General features: G+C 38.6%; 1 protein-coding gene and 1 long non-coding RNA gene across 3 annotated transcripts in view; both read left to right on the forward strand.

Moving 5' to 3' along the window:
• The window catches only part of msnb (moesin b), a 50,333-nt gene extending 39,643 nt beyond the window's left edge, over positions 1 to 10,690 (forward strand). The window contains exons 9-13 of one of the 2 annotated variants that reach the window (XM_079892868.1): positions 786 to 916; positions 1,906 to 2,066; positions 6,612 to 6,704; positions 6,814 to 7,044; positions 10,169 to 10,690. In XM_079892868.1, coding sequence (XP_079748994.1) covers positions 786 to 916; positions 1,906 to 2,066; positions 6,612 to 6,704; positions 6,814 to 7,044; positions 10,169 to 10,333 — 781 coding nt within the window. In that variant the 3' untranslated portion in view covers positions 10,334 to 10,690. The remainder of the gene's footprint in view (positions 1 to 785; positions 917 to 1,905; positions 2,067 to 6,611; positions 6,705 to 6,813; positions 7,045 to 10,168) is intronic. The other variant, XM_079892869.1, reaches the window with a different exon arrangement.
• A 2,062-nt stretch (positions 10,691 to 12,752) lies between these two features.
• Positions 12,753 to 22,860, forward strand: LOC307171058. Its single transcript, XR_013823484.1, has 4 exons — positions 12,753 to 12,839; positions 21,752 to 21,778; positions 22,027 to 22,082; positions 22,804 to 22,860. It is a non-coding gene; the product is annotated as an uncharacterized lncRNA (long non-coding RNA).
• Positions 22,861 to 23,261: the final 401 nt, after the last annotated feature.

Genomic DNA, 23,261 nt, shown 5'->3' on the forward strand with positions numbered 1-23,261 from the left:
ATGTTGGTGAATTTATTAATTCATTTTTATTAATTTGGTGCTATTGTGAGCAGCAGTAGAGTGAACAACACTTAGGTTTACTGGATCTGTGTCTCATGAAGGCAGATTTTTGCTGCTTGCAAACAGACTCTTTTGAGGAGACAGCAGATTGCGAGCCAGTTGCTGCTCTGATTGCACTCACTATGTGCGATTATACTGCAGGTTCACTCTCACTCATATCCAAGGTAAAAAATCACCACTGTCATCCCTTACATTTGTTTTATTGAACTAATGACATTGTCATTGGTTAACCTTAGTCCTGGTTGCTTTCACATTTGCACAAAACATGCCACATTCCCAATTTTTCACATTAACGATTTTTTATGTGAACCCTGCTTCATTTCAAACTAAGCTGACAGTGTCAAAGCACCCTTAAATTACCTTGATGGTAAACTCTGCAGGAAAGTGGCCTTCAAGGGGCAGCACTGAACATCCCTGCTATAGGAATGCCCTTCAGGGTGATGACCCTTCAGAAGTATGCAGCAGTATTCCCTACATAGGGAATGAGGTTTACATGTAACTGAGATGTTCCCCTTAATCGTTTCACTCAACTGTGCATCAGTAGCTGACACCATACCACAGCACCAAACTACAGAGTAACTGCCAATATATTATCCTGGTAATAATATTTGCATTTGGTGCGAAAGGACCTTTAGAAAGGCAGTAGACAAGACAGCTCACTAGATGTTGGTACAAAGCATAACATTATTTTAGATGTGACAATTTTTTATGCATTTTAATTTTAGAGCACTTCTGGAAAATGAGAAAAAAAGAAGAGAAAATGCAGAGAAAGAAACTGAGAAGATTGCAAGAGAGACGATGGAGCTCATGGAAAGACTTCGACAAATTGAAGAGCAGACCAAAAAAGCTCAAGAGGGTTGGAACTACAAATGTCTACCTAGAACCACAAATGTCACATTATTAGTTTATGGGTTTAAAGATGAAGCTTGTAATCTCTTCGCCACTAGTGTCATCAGATAGATTTGGAAAAGTAATGACATTTTTTAAATAGGTTTTCTAAATGTCTGCCATTGGTGCCATCTGCCAGGAGTCACACAGTCCTGCCACACATTAAAGGCACCAACACACTACAAGATAATTGGGCCGATTTTTTGGGCCCAATTCTCCCCTTCCGACAATCCTAACTAAAGTCCAGATTATCTTGATGGTTCTACAGATTCTCTTATCAGATTTGTTAATAGACATCTTATCAGATTAAGAGTATTAAGAGTGGTAGAATCTGCTCGGAAGAACGTTGGAGCCGCACCAATCTCAAATCGTAAATATCCAACGTTGAATATTTACGATCATAAATCCTGTTGTGTGGGGAGAACCTGAGGACAAATGCTCACACACTCTTTAGATTGTCACGTGGAATGGAACGAAACGATACCCAATCAGAAAGCAGGCCGACGGAAGACGGAAGCATAACACAAATTCATCCAAACTCTTTTTCCCCTCAAAATTTCTGTAAAAAGCAGTTCAAACACTATTGCCATTTCTTCTTGCCCTTCATCGTTTGTTTACTCTAAAGTCACATTTGACTGCAGGAGATTTTGCAAACTTTTCCCGTGTTCACAGTCGGGAATCTGGATGTTTGTGAATGGAATCTGTTAGTGTGTGGTGTGCTGTCTTGGTAACATCACGGCACTCAACACACCATAGGAAAAAACTCTTAAATCTACAGTATGATTTTTTTTAATCATCATGCTTGTGGTCTCTCACATTTTGAAAATCTGATAAGATTTTAAAAAACTTTTAGAGTGGATCAGGTTACTCAAACAAACAGAAGCACCATAAATATGTCTCTCATATTTTACATTTCAGAAAAGTTTATTTGTGTGACATAATAGTTCTGTTGTTCAGAGCTAGAGGAGCAGACCAAGCGAGCATTGGAGCTAGAACGGGAGAGGAAATTTGCTCAGGAAGAGGCTGAGCGACTGGAGAGAGACCGCAGGATTGCAGAAGAAGTTAAGTCCGCTTTACTGCACCAATCTGAGAACCAGGTCAAGAACCAAGAGAATCTGGTATGAAAGAAAAGTACTCAAAAAATCTTCTAAAGATACATTAAGATCTTAAAGGGTTAGTTCACCCGAAAAAATTAAAATCCTGACAATATTTACTCACCCTCATGTCATTCCAAATACTTATTGATTACTTTATTCTTCAGAAACACAAAGAAAGATATTTTGAAGAACTATGGTTTGGAATAGGGATGTGTCATGTAGCCAATTACCTTATTCTTAAAGGCATGGATAATGGCTTCAAAAAGAATAACGAATTCTACTGAATTACAGACAAAATATTTGGCAGACACAGTCACACCTTGTGTTTGCTGGATAACAGGTGAGCCAGGAGATAGCACAATATTATACATACACATCTGAAACCACTACACAATGAGTATGTGTGAAATGAACAAGTGTAAACTCTGCGAATAAAATGAGCGCAAATCAAGTAGCCACGTTGCCATCTCCGTGTGTCTCTCGCTTGGCAAAAGTAATAACTAAATTACTACACCATACACATGTTCTACTATTTTATATTGTCCTTATTCCCCTGTGTTCTTTGTTCTAGAAATTTTATTTTTATATATTTTTTTCTTACTGTGTCTGATTTTCATGTCCTGTGTTTAGTTCCTGTTGAAATTTTTTCCATAGCTACCCTTGTGTATTACCATGACAGCTAATCACCTTCACCTGTTAATTGTTAGCCTGTGTATATACCTCTGTGTTTCAGTCTGTGTTTGTCGGTCGTTGTCTTTACATGTCTTGTGTTAAAGCTGCTGCATTTCTCCCTTTTGGATTATTGTCTCCATCCCTGCCTGGATTTATATTTCATGATTGGAGTATCACTCCCTGCTTTCTTATTGGAATTATCTTTGTTTTTGTGTTTATTTAATAAACTGCTGCACATAGATGCTTGCTTCTCCTCTTCCCTGCACTCTGTGACAGGTATGTGTATTTAAATTATTTAAACATTGTACGATATGATATACGAATTGATGAAATAAGCACAGCATGATCGCAGATCAAATAGACACGTTGCAGTCTCTGCACGTCTCTCAAAACCTAGCTCTCTGTCAAGAGTAATATCAACTAAGCTATTGAATCATACACATTTTCTACTACTTAATATGTCTATTTAAATGTTTTAAACCTTGTATGATATGATTGGCTACATGATATTTCTGTCTCACTCTCAGAAACAGCAAGCATTTATGTTCTTTATAATTTGTTCAGATTTGCATTTGTATGCATTGCATAGTAAAAGTTGTTTCAGCAATTTTCAACCACTGAATATTTTCTTTTAAATTCTGTGTTTTTTAATCAGTTATTTTTAGTGTCTGACAACTCTTATTTGAGGTTGTGGATGATTGCTACGACAATTAGAAGATTTAAATTCTATAATTATAATAAAAACATTTTTTTTTTAAGTTATACAAGTCATATTTCTTAAATGATAAATATGAAGGGCACAGATATACGTTTAAAACGTTCTTCTCATATCATTTAAAGCTGCAGTCATGCGGAAGAACATTGTAGCCGGAGCTACTTCTCTCTGTTTATATCTATGACGAGTCACGCAGGTACTGGGCTTAGTGGGCTATTCCGCAGTGGTGCCGACCTGACCGGTCTAAAATAGTCAGAATATAAACACTTATTATAGCTGTACCACAGTGGTTCAGGATGAAACAAAAACATGGTTTGGAAAATGGATTCATGATGTACTCATATATTATATAATTTCTGTAAATTTTGAACACAAAAAAAAGTTATTGGCTGCAGCTTTAACACACTTTCTGTTAAAGCCCCGGTCACTTCTGGTTTTATCAGATACAGATAATTTTGAGATTGTTACAGATGGCTCCGCTGCACACCCCTAGTTTGGAATGACAGGAGTGTGGATAAAGTATGACAAAATGAAAACTGAAAATTGTTTCCTTTATGTATTTACTTTCCCTTATGCCATTCTAAACACATATGAATATCTTTCTTCTGCAGAACACAAAAGGAAAATTTATGAAGTATGTACACTGAGCTCTTTTCCATACAGTGGGAATGGATGCTTTCAAGCTCCATAAAAGCACTATCATAAAAGTAGTCTGTATGACTTGTGCACCATACTCAAACTTTACATGGTTTAAAGCAAAAAAACACAATATTTTTCTCATTCTGTACATTGCTACAGCAGCTCTTTTCACCCACTGCCTGAAACACACTGTTTTAGTTCCTGTCTCTTTAAAGCCCACCTTTCCGAAATGTCCAGTCTGCTGTGTTCAGCACACTCTGCGGAAGGCGCAAAGACCCCTATCAAGGGGCCACACGTGAAGGCTCTATAGCTCCAGCTGAGGGTACAGATTAAGCCACCCACTCAGTAATTGCGCCATCCCGGGGAACCACGGCTGGCTCTGCCAGAGTGGAGCCACCAGAAGAACCGACTGTCAGGGCCACCAGAGGAAAGGCATATAAGGCTCTCTTTCGGCTACTCGTGGGTCAGCGCCACAGTGAGTCACACCACTCCAGGACAGCATGTCCGCACCCTGGTTCAGCCTGCCCAGCATGTGCACTGCTCTCACTGACCGGAGGTTGTGCTGTGCCCACAGGAGGAAGAGTCTCGCCAGTCTGTTCAGTTGGCACGATCTCAGGTACGATCTCAGGCCTCTTTAGAGGTTTATGTATGCGGCCACCAATAGGACATGGCTGGTCTCTCAGGTCTGGCAGAAAGGACTTGAGTGCCAGGCACACCACCATCATCTCCAGACAGTTATTGTGCCAGCAGAGCTCCGAACCTGACAAGGTGCCGAACGCTGGCCTGCCATAGCAGAGCACGCTCCAACCCGTGTTAGAGGTATCTGTTGAGACCATTTTACTTTTGGAAGACAGCCCGAAATCCACTCCCGATTGGTACAATTGCACAGCCTTACAGGGTGCCAGGGATTTGACACAGCCGTGGGTCACCCAGAGGTTCAAGCGTCCTAATTGCAAAGCATGGTGCGGGACATGGGCTTTCAGCCAGAACTGAAGCAGCCGCATACTGTATGAAGCAGGCCTAACGGGATGACTTCAGAGGCTGCTGCCATCAGGCACAGCATCCTTTGAAATGCCTTGAGGGTACAAAGACCCGCGGCTTCAAATGATTCAGACCTCACTGAATTTTCAGCGAGTGCTCCGGTGACAGCCAGGCCCGCATCTGGGCCAAGTCGAATAGCGCACCCAGGTTGATTCTGAACCCCAGACACTCTAAGAAGCTGTGGAGAAAAGAACTGTGCACACACAGCTTATCTCTCGACTGGGCCATAATAAGTCAATCGTTGAGGTAGTACAGGATGTGCACCCCATTCCAACTCAGGGGGGAGAGTGCCGCATCCATGCATTTTGTGAATGTGCAAGGTGCCAGTGACAGTCCGAATGGCAGGACAGTAAACTGGTAAGCCACTCCTTTGAATGCAAACATCAAGAACGGTCTGTAATGAGAGGCTACCTGGATATGAAAGTATGCATCTTTCAGATCCATTGATAAAAAGCAATCCCCTGGGCGAATCTGTTTGAGGGTTTCCACACCCTCAAATCGGGGGGTTCTGCGAGCAAACTGGAGAGAAGACTTGTTTGATCATGTTCAGGACTCAGTCTGACACTTTCTCCATAGCCTCCTCTAAGGGCTGCCTCCTCTTCCCTCCTGACTAGTCAGAAAGACTGCTTGGGCTGCTGACCAGGGTCCAACACTACCTGGGGGCAATGGCCCTGATACTTTGGGAAGGGGTAGCACTTAACACTCCGGAAGCGATGTCTTCTGGCTCTGCTTTGGGAGATCACTCACCAGATAGCCAAAGGGGAGAGGTGTCGTCTCAGCCGAGTATGCTTCTTCAGCATCACCAAGTCCACTTCTGGGTTCTTCAGAAAGGCGAGCAGGTAGGCTTCTTCCGTGGTCAGTGAGGAGACGATCTTCTCTCTGAAGAGAAAGATTGGGTGTGCTGAGACTGAGGGGGCTGAGACATTTGTCAGTGTAGTTTTTCCTTCAGTCAGGCTTCAGTATTTAGAAGAAATGGATTATACCCATAGTGTCAGCTACTGACGCAATGTCGAGTAAAATGTTATTGTAAGGAAAACAGTGTTTCCTCAACACAGTAAAATTACTCCAACTGTTCTTTGAAGGTGGGTCAAAGCAGCCAGTATGTGGGCATTATGCAAATGTGTATAATGGTGACATAGCTAAATCATTGAATTAATGACAATAAACGAGGCGTTTCGGTTGTGTTTTATGTTTTTTGTTGAAGAGATTAACTATGACATGTGACTGCAGATTGTTTACATACACAAACAGCTATATTACATACTAAAATAAATGCAAGATTTAAAAAAGCATAATATTTTTTTCTGGATTTTTTAATAATATTTTTTACTTGTTTCCAGGTTTGCAGTGATTTAATGGTTCGTTATGTGCTTTTTGAAGCTTGCCAGCCTCTGGTTACTGTTGTTGTTGTTGTTGTTGTTGTTGTTGTTGTTGTTGTTTATTGTACAGAAAATAATTTTCTACAAAAGAAATATGTTTGCTTCATTATATCTTTAAAGGCAACAGAGCTGGCTGAGCTAACATCCAAAATCACTCTTCTGGAAGATGCCAAAAAGAAGAAAGAGGATGAAGCCAGGAAATGGCAGAAAAGGGTGAGAGTGTAAATGTACTGTTTTATCTGTTCCATATGGTTAACCTCAGGCAAACACATTAGCAGTCTCATAATAGTTTACTGAGATTTCTCTTTGAGTATCTTGGCAGGCAATTATGGTTGAGGTAGACCTGGAGAGGACAAAAGAGGAGTTGAAGAGTAAGCTAATTGGGTTCCACATACAGTCAACGTCCCAGACGGAGAATGACCATGATGAGAATGATGAGAGCAGTGCTGAGGCCAGTGCTGAGCTCACATCCACTGGAACTTATCAGGACCGCAGTGAAGAGCAGCGTATAACAGAAACTGAGAAGAATGAACGTCTGCAGAAGCGCCTACAGGTGAGCATGAGAGACAGCCATGATTTTTATTAAAAAGATGTCATAACCATGCCCTAGTGCAGAGGTTCTAAACTCTGTTCCATGAACTTCCCCCAACAGTGCACATTTTGTTAGTCTTCCTAATCAAACACATCTGATTCAACTCATCAGTCAAAACTCCAAGACCTAAAATGGGTGCGTCAGACCAAGGAGACATTAAAAATGTCCACTGTTGAGGGGCTTCAGGAAGAGGGTTGAAAACCATGGTCTAAGTGGCTAGAGCAGGGGTTTTCATAGTCAAAGATATTGGGCCTCCCTTCTGACACAACATATACAGTGGCAAACACTGAATTCAGCACTCATGAGCTTCGTATGTGCGCCACAGAAAGCCGCCTGTCGGTACTTAACTCGGTTCCCTTTCATGGTTTATTATGCTTTTAATAACTCATCATCAAGCACATCCTGCTCTTTCTTTTCATTTATCCATGTTTCTTTGCTGCTCTAACATGTTCAAGCAAGTCCCTCGCTGCACGGATATATTTACATAGACATTAAAATCAACTGTTTTTGACTGACAAAATGCTGGCAGGTGGAAACAACAATAGCTACAGTGAGTTGGTCAAAATCATTCTTTTTAGTAAACTCTGTGTACACAAACAATGTTCTCAATGCTTGAGTTCATGTGTAGAGCCCCTGGTAGATACTTTGAGCAAAGTTTCATGTTGTGTCGAGCCTTCTTAGTGTTTTAAAAATAGCGATTTTGATGCTATCATAGTCGTGCCCCACTACTCCCATTCAAATGGCAATTTGACCGAAAACAAAAATATGGTCAAAAAAGTGGCGTTTCCATTCTAATTATGCTTTTAAACAAAAGTTTGCCTCGGGTAGATAACAAAAAGACCCTAGCTTGTATTTTGGCGAGAGTTTCACTTTAAGCTGAAAGAAACATATCTTATTATGTCAGTGCCATTGTTTTGTCTCAAGATGCACAGCAGTAATGTTTTTTTATAGGCACATCTATAAAAGCTATTTAAATGCCGTAATTGAACTAATCCTGGTTTAATCTAAGTCCTGTCTGTGAAACCAGGCCTTAGTCTTCTGTTTAGTTCCAATTATAGACGTCACTCCATTCCAAGCTAGATGAGATTTCCCATTTGTAAACATAGTTTCTACCTTTTTCTTGTACCGAAATGTCACTAATTTTACTTAATTTCACACTAGTTTATGAGCCTCTCTATACAGAATACTATCTACTTGTTTAAAATAAATATTCATTAAATGAATTGCATTTTTAACATGTGTGAATGTGTGGTTCAGAATAGCCTAAAAATATCAATAAACTTTGAGGCAAACAACAAAGTACTGCATTCATAAAGTCCATGGCTTCTGCATAAGGTATGATTTGTATAGTTATATGTAATAGATAAGGTCAACAACAAAATTAAAATCTGCCTATAATTTGAAGCAAAACTATGGGTAAAAAAACAAACAAACAAACATGAAAACATCATAGATAACCTACAAACCTTTATATTTCTGAAGTAAACTTTTATTTGGGTACATACTTTCCCAATGCTATAGGTGGAGATTTAGGTGTCATTTATAATCTCTACTGAGCCAAAACCTGATGCGGACTGCATTTACACATACATTCCAGTATTTATTTATTATTTATTTAATGTTTATTTGACAGGGACAAATGCATGGAACATTGATTTATAAAGAATACAAAGTAGATGCCATGCATACAGGTTTATAGCCATGACTAATTTGCAACCCCTGTCCCTGGTTAGGCTTGTAAAATTAAAACAGAAATTCTCTGTAATTATTGAATTAAAAAATGTATAACTATTAAAATACATGCAATAAATACATCCCATACATGAAATAAGATATGGGCTTAAATGGATGTAGAAATCACTATAAAACAGAGTCTAGACACATTTAACAATACAAAAACACAAAAGTGTGCATATGTCCGTGCATGCTAACATATGCAACTTTATGTTTATATGCATTGTGTTGTATCCTGTACAGTCAGTGTTCACAGAATTGTTTCAGTTTCAGCCATTGCTTTAAATGTGTATTAAAAACCTTGAGTTCTGTCAGTTAATTTCTGATGGTAAGGCGTTCCACAATTTTACTGAAAATGATGTCTGACCAAATGTTGTTCTACGTTTTGCGGCTATACAGTTTCCACTTATTGTGCCTCTAGTTCTTATTCCGCTCTTTTGTTTCACTACTAGTTGACAGAATATTTCTGGTGCAAGGTTGTTCACACACTTAAAAAGTAGTTTTAGAAATGAATAATTTACAAAACTGTCAAAACTTAAAACATTATGCTTCCTTAGAATGAGGCAATGGTGCCATCTTACAGGTTTTGGTCCATTACTTTTAATGCCTGTTTATATAATGACCTAACAGGTGTAATTGTTGTTTGATTGGCCTGACCCCAAACAGTAATGCAATACGATAGATGAGAAAATATCATAGAATGCATAAACTGCTGTGCTGCCTTAATGGGTACATATTGTCTTATTAATTGGAAGCAGTTTAAATTTGTCTTGACAGTTCTGCACAGTCTCTTTACATGACTATCAAACTTAAGATGAGAATCTAAAGTAACCCCTAGAAATTTAAATTCATGTACCTCATCTATCTCCTTCTCATCAATCTTTATTCTAAAATTTTCATTGACCTTTCTTTTTATTGAAAAGCACATAGAGACTGTCTTATCATAGTTCAGGGTCAGATGATTATGGTTGGATAAAGATCTTGTCACGCTTACCTGCACAAAATGCAAATCACCACTTAAACAGGAGAACAAGTTTTAAAGGGCTCTCTCTGGAAAGAGAAATGAGAGAAGTGAGAGTCCAAGTGTAATTTAGTAAAATAATTTGATAAATAATTGAATATTGTTGATTTAATCTGCTGTGTTAATTGTAGGAGTTCAGTATCTACTATTTTCTTCACATTGCAAAAGCAGAATAAAAAGAAAAATTAGTATGGTAAGTAAATGTAACAAATGTAACGAGGACACTGTAATAAATAGAAATTCTGAAGAACAAATGTGACAGTCTTGCAGAAACTATTCTCTGCAGCTTTAATTCTTATGCTAACTTATTTGTTTCTAATGTGTTTTTAGGCTCTGAGCTCGGAGCTAGCAGATGCCCGTGATGAAAGCATGAAGACTCCAAATGATCTTATCCATGCTGAGAATGTGAGGTTGGGAAGGGACAAATACAAAACCTTACGGCAAATACGACAAGGAAACACCAAACAGCGCATTGATGAATTTGAGTCCATGTGAATTCCCTGTTCCACAGATTGTCTGTCTGTTAGCCACGTTTGCAGTCAGTATCTGTGCATGGCAATCTGTTACAAAACATTTTCAACTGCTGTGTTTGTGTCCAAATCTGTGGCAGGTATACTGAAGTGATCTTAGTCTTTTGAGGTGAATTAAAAAAAAAATTAACAAAGTTAAATCAATGATAAATGTTGTAAACCTCTTGATTGTTTGAATGTATCAAATTAGGCTGTAGTAAGTTTCATGTGATAATTAAATAAAATCAACAAACAAAACAATTAATGTACTCATACCCTTGAAATACAGTATCCAGTGCTCATTGCAGGTTATAAAATAATTAAAATAAGTTTCAACCACATCATCCCGGTGTTTTGGTGAGGAAATGTCCTTAAAGGTTGATATTCAGTCACTGATCATCACTAAAGACTTTTAACTAAGGTCTGAGTTTGGTTTAGTGTTGGGACATCTTTCTTTGCATGCTGCAAACATCAAACTTGCATGTGCACACACTCATATACTATTCTTAAAGTCTGGATCAAACCCTGAGTTGATAGAGAGATAGTTTACATTAAACCAAATTAATCCTGTTTAGTTAGCTTCATGGTACATGCTTCTGGTGCATATGGAGTCATGTGAGTTTGGCCAGTGACATGAGTGTAGGGTTTTTATTTTATTTTTTTTAAAGCTTGTCCTCAAATACCTGTATAGTTCAAAATTTGGAGAGGACAAGAGAGGATATGAAGATTCATGCTGCCTTTACATGCTATCGGAAATTTCCTGCTTCCCACTTTGAAGTTGTGATTATGAGCTTGTGAAGTTGATTGATGTTGTGATTTATGAGCTTGACTTGACTTGAACCTAAACTTGACATGAGCTTGTTGCATTCACGTGCTTTGTTGTCAGAAAGAACAGGATAAATGGAGTTGCTGTAATAGCAACATGTCTGTTAGCTCAAAGCAGCTTATTTCATGTAAACAGGATAAGATTTCATCTTTTTAAGCAGAGGTGATACTTAAAGTCTGTCCCAGCCACTGCTACTTTCTTATAAGAGTACCCCATTGAACCAGGGACACACTTAGGCCTAATTTTAAATAATAATATTATTTTAACTAATTTTAAAATAAATTTGCAAATAATATTATAATGTGTAATCTATCATAATATCCAGAAAAAATCGAGTTTTACTCATTGAGAGATTTATTCGTGAAGGAATAATTACCTAATAATTTTATTGGAGTCTTACACATGATGTACATATACTAGTGTGTGCAGTGCATTAATTTGAACAGTTATAATGGCGTGATGCAGTGCAGGAGATACAGATAACTTAATACAAAATGCTGTCTTGCTGTGTCATTAGAAAAATGTTCTTGACCCAATTAATGCTGTCACTTAACAAATCTGTTTCAAAATGAAACAAATTGCTAATTACAACATTGAAATAAAAATATAAAGCCTGTAAAAATACTACAAATTGTGAAATTATGGAAATAATTGGGAATCATGTAACAAACAGTACGTTTCTTTTATCTATATATAACTTTTATGTCATTTTGGTCAGTTGACTGTTTCCTTATAAAGGTCCAGAAATTTGTCACGTTTTCCATCAGGTATGTGATGTTCTTTTTTATTATGATGTCATTACGTTGCTGTCTTGCCGCCAGCCAGTCGCTGCATTGCTGATCATGGTTTCGAGGATCAATATATCTGCCCTTTCCAATGAACGCAAGAAAACGCAGTAATCTCAGACAACTTAATCCAGATATTTTAATAAAATCCACAAATTCGTTTGAAGAACCAAATTAGCCAGAGATCAGTTATCATTGATTAGAAGAACAGCAGAAGTGTCTACAGGTGAGTTTAAGAGACAACCAACCATGTATTCATAAAAAAAGAGAGCTGTCATAGCCATGGCCTAGTGCAGAGGTTCTATATCATGGGTTTATAATTTAATCTTGAGGTCCGCTTTCCTGCAGAGTTTTGCTCTAAACCTGATCAAACACACCTTAACAAGCTAATCACAGGGATAGGGTTGATAACCACTGTCAAACTGTCTAGAGCATGTGTTCCGGCACACTGACATCCAGTGTTTATGTGGGCAACACAAGTTCAAATCCTGCTAGTGGCATTTTCACATGATTGGCATCTCTGAATGTTTTTGTTCATAAAACACAACAAAGTGCTGCATTTATAAAAAAAAAAATAAAAAAAAAAATGGCATCTGTATAAATGTACAAATTGTATAATAATGCTTAATTGTAATAAGGGATAATTGTAAAAGTAAATTGTACTAAATAAAAATATAACAGAGCAATTATATATAGACCCACATGGTCACCGTGATTTTGCCAAGTAAGATGTGTTCCTGGATCAACAAATTTTGTTGATCCTGGATTAACATTTAATCAACCAATCACAAGCCTCTGATGTCATCAGTGTGTGCCGACCAAATCCAATCGGTCCATTTTGAACCTTCCCTCCTCTCTTGCCTCGGGCTGACTGACAAAAGGTAAGTTATTTTGTCTGTCCTCTTTCTTTGACCCTCTCTGCAACTAAAAATCTGACTTTGTAAATGTATTTATTCACAAAAAAAATCCTGAAATAGAACACTTAAATGGCATAATGTAATGCAACCCTGAACATACATGCAACAGCCATGAGCCGTTTAGCTAATAGCTAATCTTACTTTACTCCATAACCCTAAAAGTCTTCTTTCTCTCATACCTTTACACACAAATACACATTTAATATTTAATAAAATGTTATAATAATGTTTAAAAATTTCAATAAATTCCAGGTCTTTAAAACAGATTACTATGATTTTAGTCTGAATGAAGTGTGCAAAAAAAGTATATGACATTTAAAAAAACAGTAGAATAATTGCTTTTTGAATCTGATTGTAATCAATATTTTGATAATTGCTATCGTCATCATTTCAATATGGGGTAGATTCGCTAGTGTTGATCCAGGACCATCATGATCATTTTAATACAGGGTAGATTCGCTAATGTTGATCCAGGACCATCATGACCATTTCAATACGGGGTAGATTCGCTAATGTTGATCCAGGACCATCATGACCATTTCAATATGGGGTAGATTCGCTAATGTTAATCCAGAACCATCATGATCATTTCAATACAAGGTAGATTCGCTAATGTTGATCCAGGACCATCATGACCATTTCAATACGGGGTAGATTCGCTAATGTTGATCCAGGACCATCATGACCATTTCAATACGGGGTAGATTCGCTAATGTTGATCCAGGACCATCATGACCATTTCAATACGGGGTAGATTCGCTAATGTTGATCCAGGACCATCATGACCATTTCAATACGGGGTAGATTCGCTAGTGTTGATCCAGGACCATCATGATCATTTTAATACAGGGTAGATTCGCTAGTGTTGATCCAGGACCATCATGACCATTTCAATACGGGGTAGATTCGCTAGTGTTGATCCAGGACCATCATGACCATTTCAATACGGGGTAGATTCGCTAATGTTGATCCAGGACCATCATGACCATTTCAATACGGGGTAGATTCACTAATGTTGATCCAGGACCATCATGACCATTTCAATACGGGGTAGATTCGCTAGTGTTGATCCAGGACCATGACCATTTCAATACGGGGTAGATTCGCTAATGTTGATCCAGGACCATCATGACCATTTCAATACGGGGTAGATTTGCTAATGTTGATCCAGGACCATCATGACCATTTCAATACGGGGTAGATTCGCTAGTGTTGATCCAGGACCATCATGACCATTTCAATACGGGGTAGATTCGCTAATGTTGATCCAGGACCATCATGACCATTTCAATATGGGGTAGATTCGCTAATGTTGATCCAGGACCATCATGACCATTTCAATATGGGGTAGATTCGCTAATGTTGATCCAGGACCATCATGATCATTTCAATATGGGGTAGATTCGCTAATGTTGATCCAGGACCATCATGACCATTTCAATATGGGGTAGATTCGCTAATGTTGATCCAGGACCATCATGACCATTTCAATATAGGGTAGATTCGCTAATGTTGATCCAGGACCATTTCAATACGGGGTAGATTCGCTAATGTTGATCCAGGACCATCATGATCATTTCAATATGGGGTAGATTCGCTAATGTTGATCCATGACCATCATGACCATTTCAATATGGGGTGGATTCACTAATGTTGATCCAGGACCATCATGACCATTTCAATACGGGGTAGATTCGCTAATGTTGATCCAGGACCATCATGACGATTTCCATAATGGGTAGATTTGCTAATGTTGATCCAGGACCATCATGATCATTTCAATATGGGGTAGATTCACTAATGTTGATCCAGGACCATCATGATCATTTAAATATGGGGTAGATTCACTAATGTTGATCCAGGACCATCATGACCATTTCAATATGGGGTAGATTCGCTAATGTTGATCCAGGACCATCATGACCATTTCAATACGGGGTAGATTCGCTAATGTTGATCCAGGACCATCATGACCATTTCAATACAAGGTAGATTCGCTAATGTTGATCCAGGACCATCATGACGATTTCAATATGGGGTAGATTCGCTAATGTTGATCCAGGACCATCATGGTCAGTTCAATACGGGGTAGATTCGCTAATGTTGATCCAGGACCATCATGACCATTTCAATACGGGGTAGATTCGCTAATGTTGATCCAGGACCATCATGACCATTTCAATACAAGGTAGATTAGCTAATGTTGATCCAGGACCATCATGATCATTTCAATATGGGGTAGATTCGCTAATGTTGATCCAGGACCATCATGACCATTTCAGTGTGGGGTAGATTCACTAATGTTGATCCAGGACCATCATGATCATTTCAATATGGGGTAGATTCGCTAATGTTGATCCAGGACCATCATGACCATTTCAATATAGGGTAGATTCGCTAATGTTGATCCAGGACCATTTCAATACGGGGTAGATTCGCTAATGTTGATCCAGGACCATCATGATCATTTCAGTATGGGGTAGATTCGCTAATGTTGATCCAGGACCATCATGACCATTTCAATACGGGGTAGATTCGCTAATGTTGATCCAGGACCATCATGACCATTTCAATACGGGGTAGATTCACTAATGTTGATCCAGGACCATCATGACCATTTCAATACGGGGTAGATTCGCTAGTGTTGATCCAGGACCATGACCATTTCAATACGGGGTAGATTCGCTAATGTTGATCCAGGACCATCATGACCATTTCAATACGGGGTAGATTTGTTAATGTTGATCCAGGACCATCATGACCATTTCAATACGGGGTAGATTCGCTAGTGTTGATCCAGGACCATCATGACCATTTCAATACGGGGTAGATTCGCTAATGTTGATCCAGGACCATCATGACCATTTCAATATGGGGTAGATTCGCTAATGTTGATCCAGGACCATCATGACCATTTCAATATGGGGTAGATTCGCTAATGTTGATCCAGGACCATCATGATCATTTCAATATGGGGTAGATTCGCTAATGTTGATCCAGGACCATCATGACCATTTCAATATGGGGTAGATTCGCTAATGTTGATCCAGGACCATCATGACCATTTCAATATAGGGTAGATTCGCTAATGTTGATCCAGGACCATTTCAATACGGTGTAGATTCGCTAATGTTGATCCAGGACCATCATGATCATTTCAATATGGGGTAGATTCGCTAATGTTGATCCATGACCATCATGACGATTTCCATAATGGGTAGATTTGCTAATGTTGATCCAGGACCATCATGATCATTTCAATATGGGGTAGATTCACTAATGTTGATCCAGGACCATCATGATCATTTAAATATGGGGTAGATTCACTAATGTTGATCCAGGACCATCATGACCATTTCAATATGGGGTAGATTCGCTAATGTTGATCCAGGACCATCATGACCATTTCAATACGGGGTAGATTCGCTAATGTTGATCCAGGACCATCATGACCATTTCAATACAAGGTAGATTCGCTAATGTTGATCCAGGACCATCATGACGATTTCAATATGGGGTAGATTCGCTAATGTTGATCCAGGACCATCATGGTCAGTTCAATACGGGGTAGATTCGCTAATGTTGATCCAGGACCATCATGACCATTTCAATACGGGGTAGATTCGCTAATGTTGATCCAGGACCATCATGACCATTTCAATACAAGGTAGATTAGCTAATGTTGATCCAGGACCATCATGATCATTTCAATATGGGGTAGATTCGCTAATGTTGATCCAGGACCATCATGACCATTTCAGTGTGGGGTAGATTCACTAATGTTGATCCAGGACCATCATGATCATTTCAATATGGGGTAGATTCGCTAATGTTGATCCAGGACCATCATGACCATTTCAATATAGGGTAGATTCGCTAATGTTGATCCAGGACCATTTCAATACGGGGTAGATTCGCTAATGTTGATCCAGGACCATCATGATCATTTCAGTATGGGGTAGATTCGCTAATGTTGATCCAGGACCATCATGACCATTTCAATATGGGGTAGATTCGCTAATGTTGATCCAGGACCATCATGACCATTTCAATACGGGGTAGATTCGCTAGTGTTGATCCAGGACCATCATGATCATTTTAATACAGGGTAGATTCGCTAGTGTTGATCCAGGACCATCATGACCATTTCAATACGGGGTAGATTCGCTAGTGTTGATCCAGGACCATCATGACCATTTCAATACGGGGTAGATTCGCTAATGTTGATCCAGGACCATCATGACCATTTCAATACGGGGTAGATTCACTAATGTTGATCCAGGACCATCATGACCATTTCAATACGGGGTAGATTCGCTAGTGTTGATCCAGGACCATGACCATTTCAATACGGGGTAGATTCGCTAATGTTGATCCAGGACCATCATGACCATTTCAATACGGGGTAGATTTGCTAATGTTGATCCAGGACCATCATGACCATTTCAATACGGGGTAGATTCGCTAGTGTTGATCCAGGACCATCATGACCATTTCAATACGGGGTAGATTCGCTAATGTTGATCCAGGACCATCATGACCATTTCAATATGGGGTAGATTCGCTAATGTTGATCCAGGACCATCATGACCATTTCAATATGGGGTAGATTCGCTAATGTTGATCCAGGACCATCATGACCATTTCAATATGGGGTAGATTCGCTAATGTTGATCCAGGACCATCATGACCATTTCAATATAGGGTAGATTCGCTAATGTTGATCCAGGACCATTTCAATACGGGGTAGATTCGCTAATGTTGATCCAGGACCATCATGATCATTTCAATATGGGGTAGATTCGCTAATGTTGATCCATGACCATCATGACCATTTCAATATGGGGTGGATTCACTAATGTTGATCCAGGACCATCATGACCATTTCAATACGGGGTAGATTCGCTAATGTTGATCCAGGACCATCATGACGATTTCCATAATGGGTAGATTTGCTAATGTTGATCCAGGACCATCATGATCATTTCAATATGGGGTAGATTCACTAATGTTGATCCAGGACCATCATGATCATTTAAATATGGGGTAGATTCACTAATGTTGATCCAGGACCATCATGACCATTTCAATATGGGGTAGATTCGCTAATGTTGATCCAGGACCATCATGACCATTTCAATACGGGGTAGATTCGCTAATGTTGATCCAGGACCATCATGACCATTTCAATACAAGGTAGATTCGCTAATGTTGATCCAGGACCATCATGACGATTTCAATATGGGGTAGATTCGCTAATGTTGATCCAGGACCATCATGGTCAGTTCAATACGGGGTAGATTCGCTAATGTTGATCCAGGACCATCATGACCATTTCAATACGGGGTAGATTCGCTAATGTTGATCCAGGACCATCATGACCATTTCAATACAAGGTAGATTAGCTAATGTTGATCCAGGACCATCATGATCATTTCAATATGGGGTAGATTCGCTAATGTTGATCCAGGACCATCATGACCATTTCAGTGTGGGGTAGATTCACTAATGTTGATCCAGGACCATCATGATCATTTCAATATGGGGTAGATTCGCTAATGTTGATCCAGGACCATCATGACCATTTCAATATAGGGTAGATTCACTAATGTTGATCCAGGACCATCATGACCATTTCAATACGGGGTAGATTCGCTAATGTTGATCCAGGACCATCATGACGATTTCCATAATGGGTAGATTTGCTAATGTTGATCCAGGACCATCATGATCATTTCAATATAGGGTAGATTCGCTAATGTTGATCCAGGACCATTTCAATACGGGGTAGATTCGCTAATGTTGATCCAGGACCATCATGATCATTTCAATATGGGGTAGATTCGCTAATGTTGATCCATGACCATCATGACCATTTCAATATGGGGTGGATTCACTAATGTTGATCCAGGACCATCATGACCATTTCAATACGGGGTAGATTCGCTAATGTTGATCCAGGACCATCATGACGATTTCCATAATGGGTAGATTTGCTAATGTTGATCCAGGACCATCATGATCATTTCAATATGGGGTAGATTCACTAATGTTGATCCAGGACCATCATGATCATTTAAATATGGGGTAGATTCACTAATGTTGATCCAGGACCATCATGACCATTTCAATATGGGGTAGATTCGCTAATGTTGATCCAGGACCATCATGACCATTTCAATACGGGGTAGATTCGCTAATGTTGATCCAGGACCATCATGACCATTTCAATACAAGGTAGATTCGCTAATGTTGATCCAGGACCATCATGACGATTTCAATATGGGGTAGATTCGCTAATGTTGATCCAGGACCATCATGGTCAGTTCAATACGGGGTAGATTCGCTAATGTTGATCCAGGACCATCATGACCATTTCAATACGGGGTAGATTCGCTAATGTTGATCCAGGACCATCATGACCATTTCAATACAAGGTAGATTAGCTAATGTTGATCCAGGACCATCATGATCATTTCAATATGGGGTAGATTCGCTAATGTTGATCCAGGACCATCATGACCATTTCAGTGTGGGGTAGATTCACTAATGTTGATCCAGGACCATCATGATCATTTCAATATGGGGTAGATTCGCTAATGTTGATCCAGGACCATCATGACCATTTCAATATAGGGTAGATTCACTAATGTTGATCCAGGACCATCATGACCATTTCAATACGGGGTAGATTCGCTAATGTTGATCCAGGACCATCATGACGATTTCCATAATGGGTAGATTTGCTAATGTTGATCCAGGACCATCATGATCATTTCAATATGGGGTAGATTCACTAATGTTGATCCAGGACCATCATGATCATTTAAATATGGGGTAGATTCACTAATGTTGATCCAGGACCATCATGACCATTTCAATATGGGGTAGATTCGCTAATGTTGATCCAGGACCATCATGACCATTTCAATACGGGGTAGATTCGCTAATGTTGATCCAGGACCATCATGACCATTTCAATACAAGGTAGATTCGCAAATGTTGATCCAGGACCATCATGACGATTTCAATATGGGGTAGATTCGCTAATGTTGATCCAGGACCATCATGGTCAGTTCAATACGGGGTAGATTCGCTAATGTTGATCCAGGACCATCATGACCATTTCAATACGGGGTAGATTCGCTAATGTTGATCCAGGACCATCATGACCATTTCAATACAAGGTAGATTAGCTAATGTTGATCCAGGACCATCATGATCATTTCAATATGGGGTAGATTCGCTAATGTTGATCCAGGACCATCATGACCATTTCAGTGTGGGGTAGATTCACTAATGTTGATCCAGGACCATCATGATCATTTCAATATGGGGTAGATTCGCTAATGTTGATCCAGGACCATCATGACCATTTCAATATAGGGTAGATTCGCTAATGTTGATCCAGGACCATTTCAATACGGGGTAGATTCGCTAATGTTGATCCAGGACCATCATGATCATTTCAATACGGGGTAGATTCGCTAATGTTGATCCAGGACCATCATGACCATTTCAATACAAGGTAGATTCGCTAATGTTGATCCAGGACCGTCATGACGATTTTAATACGGGGTAGATTCGCTAATGTTGATCCAGGACCATCATGACCATTTCAATTCGGGGTAGATTCACTAATGTTGATCCAGGACCATCATGATCATTTCAATATGGGGTAGATTCACTAATGTTGATCCAGGACCATCATGATCATTTCAATATGGGGTAGATTCACTAATGTTGATCCAGGACCATCATGATCATTTCAATATGGGGTAGATTCACTAATGTTGATCCAGGACCATCATGACCATTTCAATATGGGGTGGATTCGCTAATGTTGATCCAGGACCATCATGACTATTTCAATACGGGGTAGATTCGCTAATGTTGATCCAGGACCATCATGACCATTTCAATACAAGGTAGATTCGCTAATGTTGATCCAGGACCATCATGGTCAGTTCAATACGGGGTAGATTCGCTAATGTTGATCCAGGACCATCATGACCATTTCAATACGGGGTAGATTCGCTAATGTTGATCCAGGACCATCATGACCATTTCAATACAAGGTAGATTCGCTAATGTTGATCCAGGACCCTCATGATCATTTCAATACGGTGTAGATTCGCTAATGTTGATCCAGGACCATCATGACCATTTCAATACGGGGTAGATTTGCTAATGTTGATCTAGGACCATCATGATCAGTTCAATATGGGGTAGATTCGCTAATGTTTATACAGGACCATTTCAATACGGGTTAGATTCGCTAATGTTGATCCAGGACCATCATGATCATTTTATTTTGGCATAATAATTAAATAATAAATTGTATTAAATAACCCAAATCTGTCATGATTCCCATAAATTAGCATGGTAATCAAATTTTCCAACATTTCTACTGTAGTTACAGTCAAATTGTAAGTTAATTGAAATCTTTGCGTTTTACTACTTATTACAGTGTTGGATTAAATCTAGATCTACTATTTTGTATTGTAGGAAGTGCTACTGTAATTGTAACTGTAAATCTTAATACTCAGTTTAAGGAAAAATAACTTAGTTATGCACTGTAGTCACATTTTACAGTGTCTAGTAAAACTTTTTTGGATACTTTTGCCTTCATTTATATAATTAATTAGCTTAACCCACATTTCTATTTTATTCTTGAAGGGGCTATATGTGGAATTCACTAACCCTTGTTATGCTTACACAGACAACCTAGGAATCAGGGAAGGTCTCGTTTTTTAAGCATCATAGTAAACATTGGCAATAAAAAAGTGATTAATATATGAAAATTCTTACATATAGCCCCTTTAAATTGTTTACAGAAATGCTTCCTAATGAACTGTGACATTCTTGTTTTCCAGCTTTCAACGTATGATTCAACATGACTAGTAAGGGTGCACATTCCGTATCACATATACATACATACCCTTTTAAATTTGTGCTAATGACTTTTATACACATACCCTATATACAGATATACAACCTTGGGAGTCCTTAGTGGGCTGTGTTGGGCCAAATAGCATTTCAGCTGCCCATTTAAAAGCACTGTATGAGCCAGGCTACATACCAGATGTGGTGAGCTAAAAGTGTATTTATTAATTGCAGGTGTATTTCAGAATTTTATGATTTTTTTCAGGTTCTAACTAAAGTTATCAATAGGTAATGGATGCTCTCATGAGTATCACCTGCAAGGTATGCAATATATAATATATGTCTGTATGTATATATATGTATGTATATATGTATGTATGTATTTACAGTGCTATGCATAAGTTTAGACACCCATGCTAAAGTTGACTAAAAAGAGGAATAAAAAATCATCTTTTGGAAATTGAACTTAATGCCTTAATTAAAAAAATTGGGAAAAATCCAACCTTTAAGGACACCAATTTTCTTTGTGAATGAATAATGTATCGTAAATAAATAAATGTTCTTCCTTAAAATACAGGGTGCATAAGTCTGGATACCCCTATGTTAAATTCCCATAGAGGCAGGCAGATTTTTATTTTTAAAGTTAAAAAAGTTTTTAAGTTATAAAGTTCCCTTGGCCTTTGGAATTAAAATAGCCCCACATCATCACATAGCCTTCACCATACCTAGAGATTGGCATGGTTTTATTTCAGTTAGCCTAATAGCTGGTTTGATTTGCATTGAGAGATGATCTTATGGAAAGTACCCCATGCCAATCTCTAGGTATGGTACCGTACATACATTTTCAATGGAGGGACAGAAAGCTCTCGGACCAAATCTAAAATATCTTAAACTGTGTTCCGAAGATGAACGGAGGTCTTACGGGCTTGGAACGACATGAGGGTGAGTCATTAGTACATCATTTTCATTTTTGGGTGAACTAAGGCTTTAAGGTTGTTAAATCTGACAATAAGCTTTTATGTTTGACATTTTGTTTATACAGATGGTTCATCTCTTCAAAATGTTCCCAATTAATCGAGAACTAATTTAATCAGGGGCCTTTTATTTCTGTAAAATACCCTTATATTTGTGTTATATTAGTAATTTTGTTAAATCAATATGCTAAGTGTAAAATAAGATTCTTGCATCTTTAATATGTGGAATAATTAAAAATGTTTTATTTGATGAATGGTGTATGATTCCTTCTTATGAACACAAACAGAAACATACCACATGTCATCTAGCCACATTGCAATGGTACTGTAACGGTAATAATTAATAATAGATCTAAAATATCAAATTTACATTGACAGAATCTCTTTTTTAGCACACAAAATACATTACATTGAAAACAGCTTTGCAGATTCTTCCCGAAAACAGTATTGTTTTGAAATTAACATCAAGTTAAACAAAACATTTGGCCACACTAAAATAGCTCTTAATTTGATCCCAAAATTCATA

The sequence above is a fragment of the Squalius cephalus genome (assembly GCF_949319135.1).
Source record: "Squalius cephalus genome assembly, chromosome: 14".
NCBI classification, from domain to species: domain Eukaryota; kingdom Metazoa; phylum Chordata; class Actinopteri; order Cypriniformes; family Leuciscidae; genus Squalius; species Squalius cephalus.